Source organism: Nannospalax galili, unplaced genomic scaffold, assembly GCF_000622305.1.
Source record: "Nannospalax galili isolate Female #2095 unplaced genomic scaffold, S.galili_v1.0 scaffold442, whole genome shotgun sequence".
In the NCBI taxonomy this organism is placed as follows: domain Eukaryota; kingdom Metazoa; phylum Chordata; class Mammalia; order Rodentia; family Spalacidae; genus Nannospalax; species Nannospalax galili.
Genome location: NW_008348806.1, coordinates 677,383 through 698,824, shown reverse-complemented (window position 1 = coordinate 698,824; position 21,442 = coordinate 677,383). Strand labels below are relative to the sequence as shown.

General features: G+C 43.3%; 1 protein-coding gene across 6 annotated transcripts in view; it reads left to right on the top strand.

The window, feature by feature from the left end:
- Srsf11 (serine and arginine rich splicing factor 11) overlaps positions 1 to 21,442 on the top strand; it is a 31,861-nt gene extending 10,419 nt beyond the window's left edge. Inside the window, exons 3-13 of one of the 6 annotated variants that reach the window (XM_008846086.3) lie at positions 5,878 to 6,011; positions 9,753 to 9,862; positions 10,843 to 10,935; positions 11,418 to 11,467; positions 13,017 to 13,144; positions 14,952 to 15,033; positions 16,925 to 17,056; positions 18,955 to 19,044; positions 20,073 to 20,168; positions 20,546 to 20,678; positions 20,786 to 21,442. In XM_008846086.3, coding sequence (XP_008844308.2) covers positions 5,878 to 6,011; positions 9,753 to 9,862; positions 10,843 to 10,935; positions 11,418 to 11,467; positions 13,017 to 13,144; positions 14,952 to 15,033; positions 16,925 to 17,056; positions 18,955 to 19,044; positions 20,073 to 20,168; positions 20,546 to 20,678; positions 20,786 to 20,980 — 1,243 coding nt within the window. In that variant the 3' untranslated portion in view covers positions 20,981 to 21,442. Of the gene's footprint in view, positions 1 to 5,877; positions 6,012 to 8,572; positions 9,464 to 9,752; positions 9,863 to 10,842; positions 10,936 to 11,417; positions 11,468 to 13,016; positions 13,145 to 14,951; positions 15,034 to 16,924; positions 17,057 to 18,954; positions 19,045 to 20,051; positions 20,169 to 20,545; positions 20,679 to 20,782 lie in introns of those variants that run through there. The other 5 variants (XM_008846083.3, XM_017801346.2, XM_017801345.2 and 2 more) reach the window with 5 other exon arrangements.

Genomic DNA, 21,442 nt, shown 5'->3' with positions numbered 1-21,442 from the left:
CTGGCCTGGGCGGGGCGCGCTGGAGAGGCGGCGCCTGCTGGCTGACTGTGTGTCGGCGTCAGATGCTCTGTTGAGTGCTGCGCAGAGTTGTGCGTTTCACTGTGGGGACAGCTTGGAAGTGTTGAGTCCTGAGTTCCATGTGTGGCTTGTCCTGGTTTGAACGTCGTTATTGTGACCGTATGACACGAATGGGTTCGCCGTGGAGAAGGAAGAACTGAAGCTGGGCGTGGTGGCGCACTCGGGAGGCGGAGGCAGGCTCATCTCTGAGCTCCAGGCCAGCTTGGTCTACAGAGCGAGTTGCAGGCCTGCTGGCGCTGCAGGGAAAGCCTGTCTCAAAAAGACCGACCCCCCCCAAAAATAAAAACATTTTGCATGACAAGGGTGCACTTTGACACATGCAGGCAGCGCACTCAGACCCATAAAATAAAAATAAAGTGACAAGAACAAACAGTGAAGTATAGTTGTTACTGTCAGTATGTATGTGTGTTCTGCCATGTGTGTTAGTGCACCCATGGCGTGCAGTGCCCGCAGAGGTCAGAAGAGGGTGTCCAGATCCCTGGGACAGGAGTTACAGACTGTTGTTGGTTGCCATGTGGTGCCGGGAATGGAACCCTGATCCTCTGCAAGAGCAGCAGTGCTCTTAACCTGAGCCCTCTCTCCAGCCCCTCCTTAAATTCTCACTAGGAAATAAGTCCTTACAGTCCTGTGTCATGCGTGTAATCACTAATCTTTGCATTTCTGCTGTTTGGCATGACATGACATACTTCTTCACTGAAGTATTTTCTCCTTGAAATATTTTCACATGACAATTTGAAATTGACATGCTGTCTTTAATTTTTAGAAGAAATAGACAATACTCAGTTACCGACTTGCCTGAGGTGTGTAGCATTCTGGGAGCAACCGTACTTGTTTTGTCCAGTCCTGAGCTGCTTTGGTAGGACAGAGCAGCTTTCCCGTAGGGCAGGGCAGAAATGACGCTTTACTGGTGACCCGTTTCCTAGACTTACCATTTCAGTTACTCTTATAGTTGCAGAAAATGGTGTATGCTATTTGATCTTCACATAATTCTCTCTAGTCCCACAAGTTGCTAAGAATTCCATTATGATTGCTTTCTTTAAAATGCTTTTTTTATGGGCCAGGCGTCGTGGCGCATGCCTTTAATGCCGGCACTTGGGAGGCAGAGGCAGGTGGATCTTTGTGAGTTCAAGGCCACTCTGGTCTACATAGTGAGTTCCAGGACAGCTGGGGCTACAGCTCCTAAAAGACCAAAAAAAAAAAAAAAAATACTTTGTAACTACGAGAAGCAGATGCTTTCGTTGGTTCATTGGTCCATTTCCTCACTGGCACTGTCCTAGAGAAAGTTGCTCTGGAGGAGTCTGCCCTGCCCTCCTGTGAAGTGAATGATTCCACGGTAAGCTGCTGGGGCTTGTTAACTCTGCAGTGTGTGTGGGGGGGTGTCAGGGGAGCCCCTTCCTCATCATTCTTACATGAAAGAACAGTTTTGTTGAAAACACAAAATACTGTTTTCGACAAATGCTGTATTACCTTCAGCAAGCCCCTCAATCAGAGCAGTGTGGAGGCTGGCTTCATTCGTGTATTTAGTGTTGGGTTTTGTTTACTAGTTTATCTCAGTACCAATCTGAACAGTGAGGTCAGAATACTTGCTGGGTGCTTTTTGTAATTTGTAGCGTTTTCAGCAATAGTGTACCAAGAAGTTTCAGACTTCCAGGGTCTGAAAGTTTACTCTGCTAATCACAGAGAGTGCCCGTTGGCTTTGTTGTGAGCAACACATTTTTGTTCACACACATTTGCTTTCCATTTCTTCCCAGTTGCCCCAGTACCTTCCTGGAGTTCCTTTCTGCCCAGCAATGACCAGGGCATGTTTAGTTCTCTTTACTGGACTCAGATGTCACTCAGAGAAGCCTTTCCTCCTTAATCTATATAAAAAGTAGCACAGCAGCTGTCACCAGTTTGCAGGTGAAGTTCAGCCCTCCTCTCTTTCCCAGACTCCAACATTTTTGACTTTAGCAACATTGCCTGAATGACGTTTTTAAAGCGTGTGCCACACAGCTACTGACCACGCTAAGGAAGAGCTTCTTTGAGACACGGTCTGGCTTTGGGGCCCATGCTGGTCTCAAAGCAGGAGCCTCCTGCCTCTGCCTCCCTAGTGCTGGGTGTGATGGGGTGATGGGTGTGCATTGCTACAGCCAGCATTCACTGTGTCATTCTTGAAGTCTGTAAGGGAACTTCCGTTTGAGCTGGAGTGTGTATGAAGGTAAGCATCCCCATAGCTGAAGGTCACTGTCAGCAGATAACAAGAATGTTCGCTTTTGAGGAATCAAACATGAATACTTTAATAATCTTTAGATGATTTTGTACAAGATATGGGAAATAATTAAATTCACTTTTAAAGGAAATGTTTTAATGGGTGCAATTTTTTTTTCTCCTGCATGTGTATAGGTGAACCCAGGTTGTACAGTGCCCATGGAGGCCACAAGAGGGTGTCAGATTCCCTGGAACTGGAGTTAAGGATGGTTGTTAGCCACCATGTGGGTGCTGAGAATCAAAATGGGGTCTTTTGCAAGAGCAGCCAGTGCACTTAACCTGAGCCATCTCTGCAGTCCCATGAGTGCAGTGTTTTACTGCATAGTCGTTCCTTTATTGAATTGGTAAGAGAATGGAAAATCATTCCCAGGTGAATGCCACCTTGTTACCCATACTACTTTTTTTCTGCGCTCAGGATGCATCCTCAGAAGTGGCTGGCACTGTGAAGGGGGAGCTAAAAGTCTGGTCTGGCAGCCTAAAGTACTGTGAATGGGATCTCTCCTGGGAAAGGAACTCTGATTCAGTGGGTCTGTCCGTGGTGAGCATCAGGACTTGGAATTTTCTGTGTGCGTCCTGAAAGTGCCCTCAGAGGACAGAGGCATTGGGGAGGTCATTTTCCTATTTGCCTCTCAGAGTGAAGATTCTTAGGTTTTAGATGTGGTCCTTATACCAAATGAAATTTGCCTGGTCAGTGGAAATGATGACCTTAGGGTGGTATTTTCTAAAGAACTGTTCTCCATACTCCTCAGGAACTGGTAGTCTTTTTAATTACATAACAGTTGTCAGTGTTACAGCCTTGGAAATGTGAATACCTACGATATCCTATGTTTTAAGAACAGAAATGACAGCAGTTTGGGGGTTTTTTTTGGAGGGGGGTCTTTTTGAGACAGGGTCTCCCTGTAGCCCAGCTGCCCTGGAACTCATTATGTAGACCAGGCTGGCCTTGAACTCACAGAGATCTGCCTGCCTCTGCCTCCCAAGTGCTGAGATTATAGGTGTTTGCCACCATGCCCGGCCATGACAGTGTTTTTAAAGAGCTTTTTAATTTAATGGGAAAAAAATGAATAATGATGGGGGTGGGGGGCAAGCAGATGCCTGAGCATTCAGGACAGAGCATTCTTTCACTTCTTCTGGGTGAAAACTTTGTCTAACCTTAGACATTTTTTTTAAGGTGTGTATTGGGCTAGGTATGGTGGCACACATCTATAATCCCTGCACTAGCACCTGGGAGATAGAGGCAGGAGGATCAGGAGTCTAAGGCCAACCTGGGCTGCATTATCCCTTTTAGAGACATTCAGCAGTAAAAGCCTCTAACAAGGCAGTTTCTATTCCTTGTGGATAAAATGGTCAGTTTTGCTTTGAATTGAATTAGGATCTGTGACTACTGTACGATGCCCCTTAGGAAAATGTAAGTACAGAGACTGGAGAGATCTTGCTGAGGACCAAGTTCAGTTCACAGGACCCAGTCTGGCCACCCACAACCACCTGGAACTCCAGCTCCAGTGGATCCGACATGCACAGACACGCATATAATTAAAATTAAATCTTTACCAAAAGAAGAAAATTAAGGAGGTTCTAACAGTTTTCAGTACGCAAACCATGTACAGCACCATGTAAATTCTCAAGCTATAAAAATTTTTGTTAGTGCCCAAATGGAAAAAGTTTGATTACTTTTCAACAGTGAATATGTATCTATGTAGTATAACTAATACTGATGTAATTACATTAAGTATGTATGTCCTGTTTATTAGAAAAGTTTACAGTAAAGCTCTATTCTTTTCTGGTTTTGTTGAAACAGGGTCTCCCTGTAGCCCCATCTGACCTAGAACTCACTATGTAGACCAGGATCTCAAAGATCTGCCTGCCTCTGTCTCCCCAAGTGCTGGGATTAAAGGTGCCACCATGTCTAGCTGACAGTGAAGCTCTAGTCTAATAGCAATAAATTATATTACATTATTTCCCTTTAATTACTCATTCTTGAGATGCAGCTGGGTTGGTAGTTGATTCTTTACCCTGAGTTCATATTAAAGAAGAACTTAGTGCTTCAGAGACCTGGATTTTATGCAAGTGGTACTGTCCAGGAACTAAGTTTTCCCCACATCCATGGACTGTGAGAGTGCTACTGTCCTAGGACACTGGTTTTCAAATCTTTTTTTTTTCCTCTCTCTTTTTTTTTATTTATTTTTTATTTTTTGGTCTTTTTGAAGCAGGGTCTCCCTATAGCCCCAGCTATCCTGGAACTCACTATGTAGACCAGGCTGGCCTTGAACTCACAGAGATCTGCCTGCCTCTGCCTCCCAAGTGCTGGGACTACAGGCATGTGCCACCACGCCTGGCTCCTCTCTCTTTTTTAATTTTATGTGTATGAGTATATTGTCTGCAAGTATGTAAGTGCACCGGTGTTGTGCAAAGCCTGCAGAGGCCAGAAGAGGGCGTTGAATCCTCCAGAATTGGAGTTATGCACAGTTGTTAGCTGCCACGTGGGTGCTGGGAATTGAACCTGCATCCTCTGGAAGTGTTCTTAACCCGCTGAGCCATCATCTCTCCAGCCCTAATTTTTTTTTTTTAAAAACAGAGTGTATAGTAGAAATTTGACCCTCTGCTGTTTAAAAGTTCCTCTGCATGATTCATTGTTTTCTGCATGCCTTACGCCTCACCCCTCGTTTTCCTCTTGTCTGTGGAAGTGTTGAGCTAAGCCATGAGCTGGCTTGACTTGAAGTGTGGTGAGTGCTGTGTAACAACTGAAAGGGCTTCAGACCAGAACGCCTTGAAGTGCAAAGACATTTTTTTATGTCCTGCGGTGAAAAGGGTCAGGAATACTCATTGATTATCAGACAGATGTGCTTTTATTTTATTTTTTATTTTCTGCTTTTTGAGGCATATTCCAGGCTGGCCTGGAGCTTACAGCTCCTACCCCAGTGACTGCAGACTTGTGCTGTTGCCTCTTCTGACACTTTAGAAGTAAACTGTTCTTAATAATTTTTACTCTGAGGAGTTAACTAGAATGAAATTTTTTGTCTTTTTGAGACAAGGTCTCCCTGTAGCCCCAGTTGGCCTGGAACTCACTATGTAGACCAGGCTGGCCTGGAATTCATAGCGAGCCACCTGCCTCTGCCTCCTGGTAGTGCTGGGATTAAGGGCATGCGCCACCACACCTGGCTATAATGAAAACTTTCTAAGTTAAAACTGTTAACCTATGTTTAAAAATGGTTGGTATTGGGGGCTGAACTCACAGAGATCCACCTGCCTCTGCCTCCACCTCCCAAGTGCTGGGACAACAGGCGTGCGCCACCACACCTGGCTTAGAAAGTTTTTCTAACAACTGTTGTGTTCTGCATTGAAATAGTGATTGCATATGTTTGTTCTCTTAGGTCACTTGAGTAGTAGATTATGCAAGATAATTTACTTTCAGTTGGTTAAAATAAATAACTATACGTTTAGGTATTCTTAGCTGAGTACTGTCCCTTTGGGGTGCAAACATTGGTTCGCAAGTCACCTACCTGTGCTCCAGCTGACAGCACTCTTCTCTAACACTGTTTGTTTGTCTTGTAGTGACTCGCCTTTGCCGGTCTCCTCTCGGGTCTGCTTTGTTAAGTTCCATGATCCAGACTCTGCAGTTGTGGCACAGCACCTGACAAACACTGTGTTCGTTGACAGAGCTTTGATAGTCGTACCGTATGCTGAAGGTTTGTGCTGTGTTTCACTTCCTACGTGGGCATCCCAGCTTGGCCGTCGGCCCAGGGTAGCTGTAGAGTGATCATTGATAGATGCCAGCTCCCAGCCATCAGCACCTGAAGCCCTTGTTATACTGCAGTGAATACATTTTACTTGTAGATTTTTTTATTATAAAAATTAGAAAAATCAGGTCTATTTTATATGTAATTAACTTTTTTTGCTTTCTTTAAAACGTTTTTAAGTTCATTAAAACTGAATCCCTAATTGAAACTCTTGAGATATAGTCAATGTTAAGTTTTAATTAAGAAGTCCCAAAGGTAAACAATTCACACCGTGTGCATTCTTACACAGAAACCTTCAGATAAATGCATGATATTTTAGTTTTAAGTGAAAAGCTAGGCCAGTTTTATTTCCTCGATTTTTCTCACAGGTAATTTTTTTAAAAATTCACATTAAATTCCAGTATACCAAGGGTTGCAAGTTTAGTTTTGCAGAAGTTGAAGATTTCCTATAGTTTAGGTGCCAGATGGGCACTGGGTGTTGGTTTTTATGCCAAATTTTCTTGTTCTCTTGTTATATTTTCTAGAATATCTCAAAATAATGAATTCTTCTCTCTGTTATTTGTGTGTGTGATTTTGTAGTGGAGAAGGCAGTGCAGAGCCCTTCCAGATGACTGAGAACAGTGGGTCCTCTGCAGCTACAGGGGAGTCTAGACAGTAACTAAAGGCCAGCAAGCACTCAACCCCAAGTGTTGTCCTGGTGTAACCATGCTTAACGACGTGTTCTCTCTTTTTACGTTTTAGGCTGTTAAAGTAATTTGACAGAAAAAAAATGAGCAGGTTTTTGGATCTAAAAAAGCCACTGTGACAAGACAGCACTATTTTAATGCCATTTTGTACAGTTTCTAAGGCATACTTTATAATTAGTTTGTTCCCAGTGTACTACTACTTGATTTGCTTTTTGGTAACTATAAATTCTTATTGGGGAAATCATTGACATGATATACTTACTGAATTTTAATTTAGTTAATATACTGTCCAGGATCTATATGCTTTCCCCTTTAATAAACTGGTCAGTAGGGGCAGAATCTTAGAACTGTTGGTTTTTAGATGCTATCGTAGATAATTGAGTAAATGTGAAAATTTAGCACCATACCTTGTAAAAGTTGTGAAATACCTAATCTTAGAGAAATTGCCTCTGGTTTTCTAAATAATGAACATTCAGAGATAAGTTAAGGCATGCTACTTTGGTAACAGTACATCTATCTCCATGGTATTGAAGTATGTGAGGTCAGTTACAATGTTTTTATGAGAAAGAGAAGACAGACAGAGAAAGGAAGGAAGGAAAGAAAAGAAACAAGCCGATTTATTTTAGTACATTTGAGATAAGTGACTCCTTTTATTTCAGTGTACCTGTTGTAAGATAAGACTTAACCAACTTACACCAACAGAGAACTCACAGAACCCAAATTCAGGATGAGTAAAATACATAGACGATAGGTCTTGAAACGGGTCATACCATGTGAGTAATGTGCAGAACGCTGCAGTTAGCCTTTAACTTGAATGAGCTCTTACTTATAGGCAAAGTTATTCTTAAGCCGGGGGTGTAATACAGTATGTCATATAACTGGATTTTATGACTATTTTAAACCATAGTAATTTATAGATGTGTTTTTGAAGTGAGGTTTGGGGGGAGTGTATATAGAGCTATAAAAGTACTTAGTTCCGATCTGTTTTTGGTGCATTTAATTTGTGGTATGATGTGCTGTGTTAATGTTATTCCACAAGTAAACTGATGTGTTCAATCCCTTTGTCACCATTCACTCTGGTTTTAGCTCTTAACACTTTGGTGTTGGTTCTTGGTCAGTGTGTTAGAACATTAGACCAAAAGTATACGGTAAGAAATAGTCTTACTTGGTAAAACTTTTGAGATAGTTGAATTTGGAAGGAACTCTTAATAGTAATGGATTTGGGGTTATTTAGGTTCCTTGGTTAATGTTTGTTTCTTTTGTCTGTTTCTTTTTCTTTCATTTCTACACATTCATGCAGTATTTCATGGTTCTATCAAAGCAGCAGTAAAAAAAATACTCTTGACGCATGAAACTTAACTGGTGAGGGGCCTCATTGCTACTTTTAAATTGTAGTTTTATTTTTAGTCTTTTTTAATCGGAGGATCAGATGCATGACCTTTTTAATGGATGCAGATCTTCTCTCAGGGGTCTCACAGTAAATTCAAGAGGATTGTAGTTTGCCAGGAATGTTGCAAATGCACTAATTTGAGTAAGATGTTGATATTTAATATGTCCTCTTGAGACATAATTTTGCATGCAAAATGATCCCTTAATTTTGGTAGGTTTGTTAATATTATGCATTAATGCCCTATATCTAAATGATCTTTTCCCCTTCCCTCCATAACTCTTGGTATCTAAATTGATGACAGCTCTGACACAAGCAAGATTAGCAGTGCTGTGTAGTATACATTGTTTATATTATCGGCACTTCTCAGTGTAGGTGGAAGGAACCATTACCTTTATTTAACAGTGGTTTTTCTTTTTTGTTGTTGTGTTTTACAGTTCTTTTCCCTGGTTCAGCCTGAACTATATACCAGGCCCTGCTGAAAATACCACCCAACAGTTTTCTTCTGCAGCTTATCCAGTTTCTCTTAAGTGCCCTGTACATATTGTATGTTTTATGATGAGATGCAGTTTCTTAATATGTATTACAGAAATACTACTGGTATTTGCAAATATGTAGTTTAATTGTATTATTGAACTCTCATTTTGGGGGCTTGGGCACATTAACAGATTAATCCATCTGTATAGGGCTTTTGCTGTTGGATAGAATTTAAATTGTCTACATAAAAGTATGTCTTAGGACCTTTAGATTTTTATCTGAATACACAGATTAGGCTTTAAAACACACATACATACGGTTTTGGGCTTAAGGAGTTTTGGATAAGTTAGCTATTGATCTGACACCACCATAGCAACATTTTTTGATATGGTTAGCATGGCACATGTTGGAACCTAAAGCCTTTTACTGTACAGGTAAGGAATGTGCCATGTTGTTTTACCTATTCTCTCTCTGTCTCTCTCCCCCACTCCCTCCCCCCCACACACATCCCCTGTGTATTCAGAGACCATCAGAAACATATAGTCATTTTCGTGAGTCAGCAAAAGCCCTACTCTTGATTCCAACAGAATATTTCCTTTACATACTTTTCTTCTTTTAATTTTTACAAAATTTGTATGGTAGGTGTAAAAATCATAGTAACTGTGCCATATTATTAACCCCTAAATCAAACTTTTTTTGTCTTGTGTATCTTGATTTTTCTGTGTGCTTTATAGTGAAGCGGCCGACACGAGTCGTTGTTCATAAAACAGCTTTTGAAAGTTGAGAGCACACCCCTGGAGAACCGACTGTGCTTGCTTACGTTTGGTTCATGACTTAAAAATCGAGTACAGGTGATGAAATCTTGGCAGTGTTAACAAAACAGTAGTGTGTATTGTGCTATTTTTTTTTACTCTAGAAACTTAACCATTTGTAGAGAAAAAGGAAACATTTCACACATTGAACTTTCATTCTGACATAAAATTAATGATAAATAATCTAGAGATCAAACTTTATATTTTAGCGAACATAAGTACTTTCAACAAACTCAGGTGGTGTATCAGGGAGACATTTTCTGGGTGTTTTTGTGTGTTTTCTTTCTTACAAGAGGGTGTGTTCTCATGCAAGGATATTTCTCTGCAGGAGTTATTCCTGATGAGACTAAGGCTTTGTCTCTGTTGGCACCAGCTAATGCAGTGGCAGGCCTTCTGCCTGGTGGTGGACTCCTGCCTACCCCCAACCCACTTACTCAGGTACTTACTCCATTGAATTCTGAAAGAGTGGAAATATTTGTAACGTGTTAATTAAAACTAGCGAACTTCAGCATAGGTGTGTGGAAGGAAAGTCAGACTGCCTCTATGAGATTTGCATGCTTTATCTATTTAGTCATGGTTTAGTTAAAATTCTCTCAGGAAGGAGACAGTCATGGTTGTATATTAAGGGAAGTCTAGTGAGTGTGGGCTGTGAGAAGCAGTGCTGAGGAGAAGGAGCGCAAAGAATAAACGTTTCCATTAGAGGGCTTGGGCACCTTTCCCAGTTTTGTGCTGAGAGTCACATTTCTTTGAAAGTCTGGGTGAGTCTTGGGTTCCCACAGAACTTCTGGGAAATTGTCTCTAGGAGACAGCACTAAAACTCACTGGGAGAATAGGGCCACTGGGTGTATCCCTCAGAGGACTCAGAACTACGGGAATAATCAAAACGAGTCCAGGAGCTGGAAACAGAAGCTGTGTGCTCATCAGTGTCCATCCCTTAGTCATGAGATGGCCGGCATCATGCCAACTGCCAGAGGAGAAGTGCGTGGGGGCCCATCCTGGTGTAGTACAGAGCAGGAAAGACCAGGGGGTGTGGTTCAAGAAACAGTAAATGTTTATAACTGGAGCTCACAAGGCCATGTGGAAATGCTTGTTTTTCTTTCTAAATCTCAGAGTGGAGAAGTTCTTTAAATAACGAGAAGCTGGGCCTCCATGTAGGAACATGGGACGCTGTAGCTCGTGGGCCACGGCACGGCCTTGTTTGCATTGGTACATTTTTACTGAAACTGTACCCGTATGTTTATATACCATGTGGCTGATTTTGAACTACAATAGCAATAGGTATATGCTATTGATTACTTACAACAGGAAACCACAGTCTGCACAAATGAAAAAGTTACTATCTGATCCAATGCAGAAAGTAAATAAGTAAACATGAAGTTTTATATGCGTGAATATACTTACAAACTTGGATTTTCCAGATTGGCGCTGTTCCGTTGGCGGCTTTGGGAGCTCCGACTCTCGACCCTGCCCTTGCTGCTCTTGGGCTTCCTGGAACAAACTTGAACTCCCAGGTACGCTTAGTGCATGTCCACATGGTGCTTTTATAAGGAATTGTAATTAGGTGTCAGTTTGCATTCAGGGTTTGCAGTGTTAGAGACCTTCCTACTTTAAAGTGCTGCTGAGCTGTCAGTCATTATCCTTCAGACGTTCAAAGAACTTTGATTCTGCAGTCTTTAACATTTTGGAGATGTCATGATAACCTAAGGAGTTCTGAGTTTCTGTTTTCTGATTCTGTAAAATGCCGACTCCTAGGCCTCAGTCTTCAGTGCTGCTCTTTTCACAGCTATAGCCACTGATGTCACTGGATGCTGTTCAAAGATCACAACAGAAGCTTTAGAGACATAGCTTGTATATCCTCTGTTGGTCAGAGGAACGCATAGAGCCCTGGACTTTTATAGGTTCACTAGGTTGTCCCAGGACTTCTCAGCAAACTAAGAAAACGCAGTAGTCATCACTGTCTCGTGTTCTCATTGTCTGTTTTCTTCTTTTTCAGTCTCTTGCCGCAGATCAGTTGCTGAAACTTATGAGTACTGTTGATCCCAAGTAAGCTCCCCCTCTATTCCCTGTGGGTGTGTATTGTGTGGATGTCCAGAGGTTAGCTGTTTTTTGAGATAAGTCTCTGTGTACCACAACCTTGTCATGAGTTAGTTCACTGTATAGTCCAGCCTGACTGCAGACGTCTGTACCTTCCAGGTGCTGGGTTTAGAGGGTTAACAAACAGCCTCCGTATCCAGTCGAGAACAGTTATTGTTAATAACCAAAAGAAAGTTAGCTATTCTTAGTACATGAATATTGTGTTGTAGAGACAAGAAAGGAATTAAAAAATGAGCCCATGTATGAAGGGTTTATTTTGGGTACTTCATGATTGTAAGTGGGCTTCTTAGCAGAGCGATTAGCTTAAAATACACACTGGAGTCTCTTCATAGCACTTTGTTTTTTCTTTTCTTTTCTTTTTTTTTTTTAATTTTTATGTTTATGAGTTTATCGCCTGCATGTGCGTTAAGTGCACCTGTGTCGTTCAGTGCCGTTGGAAGACAGAAGAAGGCGCCTGGTGCCTGGAACTGAAGTTACAGACGATTGTTAGCCACCTTGTGGGTGCTGAGACGCAAGCCTCTGCAAGAGCAGCCAATTCTCTTAACTGCTGAGCCATCTCTCCAGCCCCACTTACTCTTTTCTTAATACAATACTCCAATTCTTTCCTGCTTGATGTGTGACAAATTATTGAGAGGTTTTCGTTGGTAGTTTCCCGGTAAACTAAATTGGAGCTTTAAGCTGTTTCCTCATAAGTTGGTGAAAGTCACTGTCAGGAAATGGGAGCGCGTGAGGGAGTGGGCATAGCTGCTCTGACCTGGTAGTCATTTGTGCTCTTCTTGGCAATGCCTTCCTGTCCCCACAGGTTATTACCATACTAAATTTCATGTCTGTAATTTCTTCTTGCATGTGTGTAAGCCCTTAAAAGGGGTATCTTTAGCCTTTGCGGTCATGATTTCATGTGTAACTTTGGTGACCATTAGCCACTGCCTCAGTTTCTCCCCATCTGCAGGATAAAAGGTAATCCACGAATGCTTTCCCCCAGAAACTGAGATGTAGAAAATTTTTTAAATCATATGAATGGAAGTTAAATTTTTTAGCATCAACATAGTTTCTAAAATTAGCATTTATTAAAATGTGCTTGATGATGGAAAGTTAATGGGTATTTAAGAGATAGATACGTCGTGCAGTGCCGCGGAGGTCAGAAGAGGGCTTCAGGTTCCCCTGGAACTGGAGTTAAGGATGGTTCGTAGCCACCATGTGGGTGCTGGGAATTGAACCCGGCTCCTCTGCAAGAGCAGTCAGTGCTCCTAACCGCTGAGTCATCTCTCCAGCCCCAAATAGATTACTTTTCTTACCAGATACCTGTAAACCCTTCAAGTGGAGTCAACCCTGTAACCCTTCAAAGCATGTTACACTGCACAGTGGCTTATTAAACTTAAGGACGCCTCCCCCGTGCTTTCAAGGGTTGTTTTATTCAAATGTATGAAATGTGCCTTTATTTAAAGTGGGACCTTAGATTCTGAAGTATTTCCGTTCTGAGTTCTTGTTTCTGTTTCAGGTTGAATCATGTCGCTGCAGGTCTTGTCTCACCAAGTCTAAAGTCAGACACCTCTAGTAAAGAAATAGAGGAAGCCATGAAGAGAGTGCGTGAGGCCCAGTCCTTGATTTCTGCCGCTATTGAGCCAGGTAAAGTGCCTGCACAGGCTTGTGTTGAGTGCTGAATTACGATTCTTGGTGCAACTGGTACTGGCCTAAGGGACTAATATTCTAGTCAGTTTTAAGTTGTTCCTAAATTCCGAGAAAGCATGTTAATAGAGTGCCACTGAGACATTTTGGGGGTAGGGGATGAGGTAGGTAGTTGCTGCTGAGGGAACCTGTGGCTTTCCACATGCCAAGTGGATGCTCTGTCACTAAGCTGTGCCTCAGGACAGATTTTCTTCTTGAGGTTGATTAAATGAATTGTTGCTGCTCAGGGTATGCACACTGTAAGTGTGTACAAATCTGTGGCCGTGAATTACATTTTGCTAATTCCCCCCCCCCCCTTTTTTTTTTTACTCTTACTCCTTAATAAATGGGAATGTTCTTAGTGTTCATATTACTAGGGAAGTAATTTCAAAGTAATGAACAAACTGATACCAAATGCTCTAAACACATCATTTAATTCATAAGGCTAGTGGTAGTCACGTGGCAGGAGTTTCAGATACACAGCTGGATTTGCAGTTGCTCCAACTGCTTCTGTGGTTTGTTTATGGAGTCTAGATTTTGTGGCTTTGTTAATAATATTCACAGTCAGCTAGAGCCTGTGAATGAAGTGACCTAAATGTGACAGAACAAGCTCATTCCCATTTTGGTACTGAGCACATGTGGGTCCTCCGTTAAAGGGATGATACTTCATACAGTATTAATTGGAGGGTTGTGGGGAAGAAGGACAGATGGAACTGGGAGGAAAGCTGGCTTCCTGGGGTCAGATACTGTTGGTAACATAATGAGAGCAATATTGAATCATGACTCTTACCTGAGTTATGAATATTAATCACCTTGACAAAAGTCATACTAAATTAAGCGAGTGAGAAAAAAAGATGGAGTGTTCTTGGCAGCCCAAACAGACACAGGCATGCATTACTAGAACTTTTGTTGTTGTTTTGAGACAGGGTCTCCTTGTAGCCCCAGCTGGCCTGGACTTCACAGAAACCCACCCACCTCTGCCTCCCCAGTGTTGGGGGAAGAATTTACAATGTTTACGTTAGTACTTGAATTTCAGTTGTGTTTCTGAAAGAACCTAAGAAAGAACTCTTAGAACTTTCTAGAGAATAAACCAGGAAGCCAAGGGATAAGAAAGATATCCTTTTCATACATTGTTTTATGGGAAACACTTAGAGCCTTCAAAGTATTTCAAATTAGATGGTAAGAGAAACCTTTCACTATCAGACAATTACAAGTCAGTGTAGGGCTTACCAAAAGTTAGGAAATGTTGTATCACTAGAGCAAGCTTCCTGATGATTTTATATATATGATGATCACTCAATAACATTTAAGCAAAAGCTAAAATAGAGATAGGTAATTCCTTGACGGCCAGCAAGGTGGCTCAGCAGGTAAATGGCTCTTGTTGGCAACTCTGAGTTCAGTTCCTGACTCCCACAGTATGGCAAGAGAGAAAAACCAGCTGTCCTCTGACTTACCCCCCCCCCCCAAAAAAAATCTTTAGCCTAGCAGCTAGAGAGATAGCTCAGTAGTTAAGAGCCTCTTGTAGATGACCCAGATTCAATTCCCAGCATCCATATACAGCCACCCAAAACCCCAGTTACAGGGAATCCAACACGGTTTTCTGATCTCCATGGGCACTTCACAGCATGGATACACTCACATACATGCAGGCAATACACTCATACACATAAAATAAAAATAATAAATATTTTAAATCCTTAGTCTCTTAAGACTAAGAATGGGACTAATCTTCCTATTTAAACACAGATTCTTTTTCTTTTAAATCTAGATAAGAAGGAAGAAAAGAGGAGACATTCAAGATCGAGGTCACGCTCTAGAAGGAGGAGGACCCCCTCGTCTTCTAGACACAGGTTAGCTTGCTTGACGCTGTGCCGCAAACAAGTGTCTTAATTTGCCCTGTTAATGTGCCATCTCCTATTTAAAGTGTGTTTAAACACCAGCCCTTGTCATAAGCAGAGTGTGAGGGGCATTGCCATGTGTATACTGGGCAAGAGGTATGGACTGAACCCATGATTCAAACTCAGAACCAAAACAGAAACATTCCATGGCTGGTAGGAAAGCTTTGGAACTTAAGTGTTGAGATGAGGTGGTGCTATGGAAAGAACACAGAGCTTGAGGGCTCTCAGTTGCAGTCTGAGTCTGATATTGAGATTGTTGGTTAGATTGGTGGATAAGCCATTAGTAGTATTACTGTTTGACTTACTAGGAGTTAAGACTAACATCGGCTCTCCCACATTACACCTTTGTGTGTTAGCATCTTTGTAACAAGTAGCTCTTCAACTCACTGCTCTTTTTAACCCTACTTGCAAAGATAAACCGTATGTGGTTTACCACATGTGGGTTATGTCTGTCAGTGTTCAGCATGTTAACAATTCAAAGTATCAATAATTAAGCCATCTCATTTACATAACTTTGCAATAAAACTTTTGCTACTCACACACAAAAAAAAACATGAAAATGGCTCTGTCGTACCTCACCAGTCCCTAACGGTTACCTTAGTAGAAGAAATAGATTTCTTTTTTTGTATTTTGTGTATTGAGTATGGAGCCTGTGTGTGTGTAAGTGTGCCCATGTCCTGCAATGCCCACGGAGGTCAGAAGAGAGCATCAAATCCCCTGGAACTGGAGTTACAGAGAGTTGTTGGCTGCCGTGTGGGTGCTGGGAATTGAATCCAGGTCCTCTGCAAAAGCAGCCAGTGCTTTTAACTGCTGAGCCACCTCTCCAGCCTCAAGTAGAATAAATAGGATTTTTACATTCAAGTTTTTGCGGCATGTCTTTGTTCACATTTTAATATAATTTTGATTGAGAATCTCAAATGGTGTATTTTGATCACAGTCACCCTTGTTCACCCGTCAAGTCATACAACTGTGTAGTTAGAAACAAGAGATAGTTTTAGTCTTTTCAGGTAATATGATCACTATTCCTTAATAAGTACCAAGTTTGGTATGGTGATTTCTGTTTGCTACACAATGCTACAAAATGGCATTTGATAGTAGCACCTCAGATCTCATCAGAAAAGAAAACTAGAAAGCTGTTAACTTCATAGAAGTATGTTCGGGGTTTCCATATTTAATTTTCTTTTAGAGAACAGTTTTTATCATTAACAGTAAATTTGTTTTCCTTAAGGTTTATAATGTATTTGGTTCTTTTTTTTTTTTAATTTTATTATTTTTTTATTTTATGTGTTTGCGTGTACTGCCTGCATGTAGGTAAGTGCGCCCGTGTCGTGCAATGCCCGTGGAGGTCAGAAGAGGCTGTCGGATCACCTGGAACTAGAGTCATGGACAGTTGTTAGCTGCCATGTGGGTGCTGGGATTCAAACCCGGGTCTTCTGCAAGAACAACCCGTGTTCTTAACTGCTGAACCATCTCTTCAGCCCCGGTTCATGTTTTTTTCAAATACTCAGTTAGGCCACCCACACTTGCTGGTTCTTGGAGTTTGTACCTTTGTTTTGGGATCTCCCGGCATCACGCTGTAGCTCCCCAGAAGTGCCCGTGTGTGCCATCGATGGCTATAGTCCTGCATACCAGCATAAACGCATGCACACGCCCACCTGAGCCCAGGCATGCCCCACCCTAGTGAAGGTGTTACTTCTGAGATCTAGAAGGTGATGTGGACCGAGTGATAGCAGCTTAAAGGAGGGACTGTTCCCACTTGATTGACAGAAGCAGCTCGTCTGTCAGAGGCTGATTGTGCTAGTTTTGTTTTACTAAGTCTGCACACATGCATTGCTCTCTTTAGGCGATCAAGAAGCAGGTCAAGAAGGCGTTCCCACTCTAAGTCCAGGAGTAGACGGAGATCCAAAAGTCCAAGGCGGAGAAGATCTCATTCCCGAGAGAGAGGTAGAAGGTCAAGAAGCACATCAAAAAACAGGTAATTTGGAGAGAGCAACTGTTCACTGGCCACCAGCATGGATTTTCCTTGTTCAGAAAGTAGGTAGGTACCATGTAGGGAGACGGACCAAGTGTCAAGAGGCTGGGGCTTGCGGAGGCCGACGTGCATTCTCTTGTCTCCTGCCTTGGTGAAGTGTAAATGGCATTTTTTCGTAATCACACTTGCTTAGCTGCCTTGTATCTCCTCCTCCCCCAACCACCGCCACAAGTTCAGGACTCCAGACAGACAGTCCTGGTACCGTGCCAAAGAGCTCTAAGCTCTTTCTATCATTATCAGTGCTTGGAAAACATGCCTGAAGGACTGTTGTGTGCCACACATGGAACCATAATTAGAATGTCTTCTCTCATGATGTGAGACCAGTACGGTTGGACTGAGATAACCCTAAGAAAGAAAGAACAAAAGTGGTGGCCTTTTTCTTCACTACATTTTAAAATATGCATTTAAGAACCAGTCTTTTCTCTTTTAAAAAAATACTTAATTTTGTGTATGAGTTTATTGCCTGGATGTGGTGGGTACACCCTTGTCATGCAGTGCCCAGAGGGGTCAGAAGAGGGCGTTGGATCCCCTGGAACTGGAGTTAACAGACAAGTTGTTAGCTGCCATGTGGGTGCCGGGCATTAAACCCGGGTCCTCTGCAAGAGCAGTCAGTGCTCTTAACCACTGAGCAGTCTCTCCAACCTCCCCTGGAACTGGAGTTAACAGACAAGTTGTTAGCTGCCATGTGGGTGCCGGGCATTAAACCCGGGTCCTCTGCAAGAGCAGTCAGTGCTCTTAACCACTGAGCAGTCTCTCCAACCCAAGAACCGGTCTTTTCCTATAGAGCCAGTCCTTTGGAGTGAGTGGTCTAGCCTTGAGTTTTTGAAAAGGGTGACAGGTCGTCCCCTGCCCCAAACCGTTTGTCTCTGCTGTGCAGGTATTTGAACTAATGGGACGAGAGGGGATAAAGCCTAACTGGGAGCTGAGTCTGTGGTGATGAGGCTTCAGCCATTGCAGAGTAGATGATCTGTCAGTCCAGTCATTCAGACAAGGTTGCTTGGTGGAACTGTTCATCACGCACAAGTGAAGGAATCAGGCATTCCTTTCCTTAAGGACTAGTAGGAAAGCCAAGAATATAATCTCATTAAGGGCCTTTATTAAATGATGACTACACAAATGTAGGTTACTACAGTGTGACTCAGCAAGATCACCAGGTAAAGAATCCTCCCCCATCATATATGTGGTCAATGACTGAAGGGAGCATTGTGCTAGAGTACATACTTGTGTCTTGAAAGACTTCAGACAGTGTGTGGTCTGCGTGAGAAGGTGTGACGAGAGCCCATCAGATGACTGCTGGAGCCAGGCAAGCAGACGGGTGGGGTGCGGTGAGAGTGCCGACTGTAAGACTCAAGTAAAAATGACTAAGAGTGAGTGTGGGATAGTGCCTGTCCATGGAGAGAGGATTTTAAACATCACTGACCAGCCCAGAGTATGCAGCAACAGAGAACTGTATGGGAACGTAGCATGGCCACCGGGGTGGATGCATGGACCAGTGTGAGTGAGCCTGAGCCATTCGGAGGTGACAGCGCAGTTGGCTCAAGGAGGCTGTCGTCAGGTGTGCTGAGGACCCCGGAGGTGGCAGTTAAGCACCAAACTCAAGAGACTAGCCGGCACCCTAAATATTTTCTCAACACTTACACTGCTTAGCTACGGAATGTCAGTTATAGGTGAAATATCAAGAAGGTGGGAAGTTTGAAGAAGTTACTTTATCACAGATATGCCATCTGTCATAACTAGACTGAAAAGTGAAATCATCTTTGTACTCTGATTTGCAGAGTTAAACGAAGCATTAGCTGAGTCCTCTCGGGCATTCTTAAACCTTTTTTCTCAAACTTTATTAGAGATAAAAAGAAAGAAGATAAGGAAAAGAAACGTTCCAAAACTCCACCAAAAAGTTATAGCACAGCCAGACGGTCTAGAAGTGCAAGCAGGTAAGGGGGCACCCCAAGTCCTGAGTGGGGAGGGGGTTCCTTGTGTGCTTCTCAGTAGGCCAGGAACAGGACATACACCCTAGAACTTAAACATACACCTTATTGTTGAGAAAGTTAAGTGTGATGACCTAAAGGTCTGGATTGTTACGTTAGCTTCTTGATGATACGTTTGTCACACCGTTGTGTGATGCTCAGTGGCTCCTCCTCGGGCAGTGCTTCCTTGGTGCCCTACTGGCGGCATTTCAGGTTCTGACTTGAAGGATTCTTGGACTAACAGTTCCCTGTCATTAGACTGTTCCACTGGGAATGGAAATCATGCTGTGAACTTTGCTTCAGGAAATAGATTCTGCGTGTTCAGTTCATTTCCATCAGACAGTATTCACACGGCTGGCTGCGGTGTTTGTGTGATTCATTTACCTACTTAAATGTACTGGGAGATTTGTGCCGTGTTTTCCAAAAATGAGAAGTGGATCAAAGATCTGAGAACTGAAACTGTAGAACTTTGAGAAGAAAGGGTGCCATCACGCAGAGTACGGTGGCACACCCATCACCCAGCACTTAAAAAGCCAAGGCAGGAGAGGGGTCGGCTCCAGGCCACCTAGATTGCATTCCGTAACCCTGTCTGAAAGGCAGAAACCAAAATAGATGCACCAAGAGGAAAAACACTTCAGACTGCCAAAGGATAGCTTTACATTAAATATCATTACATTACTGTTTTCCTTTGTGTGTGAATGTTGGGAGTTTGGATTTTAGATAGGGTGTGGTGGTGGTTTGAGACGTGGAATGCTGGGGTTCAGCCCAGGGTCTTACTCCTGTTAGGCAGGCACTGTGCCAGTGAGCTGCATCTTCAGGCTATACACACCTTTAATCCCCCAAACTTCAGGAAGCAGAAGCAGGCAGACCTATGGTTGCGATTGTGTCCGCTTACAGCAGTGTTATGAAGCAAGTCTTGGGCAATAGAAGTTACTTGTGGAGCTAGTGAGATCACGCTATATTTTAAAGCCTAGTTTGCACATTTGTGATTCTAGAGAGCGACGACGACGACGAAGCAGGAGTGGAACCAGATCTCCTAAAAAGCCCAGGTCTCCTAAAAGAAAACTGTCCCGCTCACCATCCCCAAGGAGGTAGGGGTGTCAGTCATTTATATCTGTCCCCATGGTGTTCAAGACTCGGGAGCTTTTAAAGCTGTGGTTTTTGTTGTAACTGGCCTATAGTTTTCCTGTGGGGGAATTAGAAGTGTTATTCTCGTGAGACTTGGAGTGGGCATTCTTATGGGTAGAGCACTTCGGCCCTGGACCCACCAGAGGCTCTTCTACCTGTGGCCTGTGCACAGCTTGGACCTTGATTGTCGTGTTTTGAACCTGGATCTTTGCTCGCCTGTGTTTGGTGGACTTGGGTTTAAGCTCACCATCTAAGCAGATCCAAACTTGTGCGGCGCCGAGCATGAAATCCCGGAGGCTCCTCTGGCAGCCTTCGAAGTGCGCTCTCACTGTCGTTGTAGACACAAAAAGGAGAAGAAGAAGGACAAGGAGCGAAGCCGAGACGAGCGGGAGCGCTCTACCAGTAAGAGGAAGAGGGGCCGGGACAAGGACAAGGAGCGGGAGCGCAAGTCGGACAGCGACAAGGACATCAAAGTACGTCCACGGCCTGGGCTGCGCTGCCGCCTGAGGGGCTGGGCTGCAGAGGAGCGAGGTTGTTTTGATGTCAAAGCTCATTTTCACCATTCTCCTTGGCAAAGCAGGTGACTCGGGATTACGATGAAGAGGAGCAGGGCTACGACAGCGAGAAGGAGAAGAAGGAGGAGAAGCAGCCGGCGGAAGCAGTGTCCCCTAAAGCGAAGGAGTGTTCTGTGGAGAAGGGGGCCGGCGATGGCCTGCGGGAGTCGAAAGTGAATGGGGATGACCATCACGAAGAAGACATGGACATGAGCGACTGAGTGGCCGCGGAGGCCGTGTCCTGCCCATGTGATTCCTAACGCTGTGTGTTCCTCTCCCCTAGGTGGATACAGCTGCGAGTCGCCCATGGCTGCCAAGCCTTCCCGGTAGTGAGATCTAGCCCTTTATATGTCAGCAAGCTTTTAGAAAGTGGTACCTGGGTGTCCAGAACTGCCATGGTGACATCCATCTGAGAGACCAAGCAGCTGTACGACTCTGCTGCTCTGTGACAGACGAGCAGCTGCATGCTCCAGCAGGCATGGACTGTTTCTGTTGTATGACCTCCTCATTCAGTATGTTCATGTAGAGTATCTTAGAATTTGAGTCCTTGCCGTGATAGAGCCATGTAGGGAATGCACTGATTGCATGTTACTGTGGCAAGAGTACCCCAAATGTCATCCAAACCCTCCAACACGGTGATTTATTTATGGTCTTGGTTGGTAAGACAGACTAACGTTCTTAGA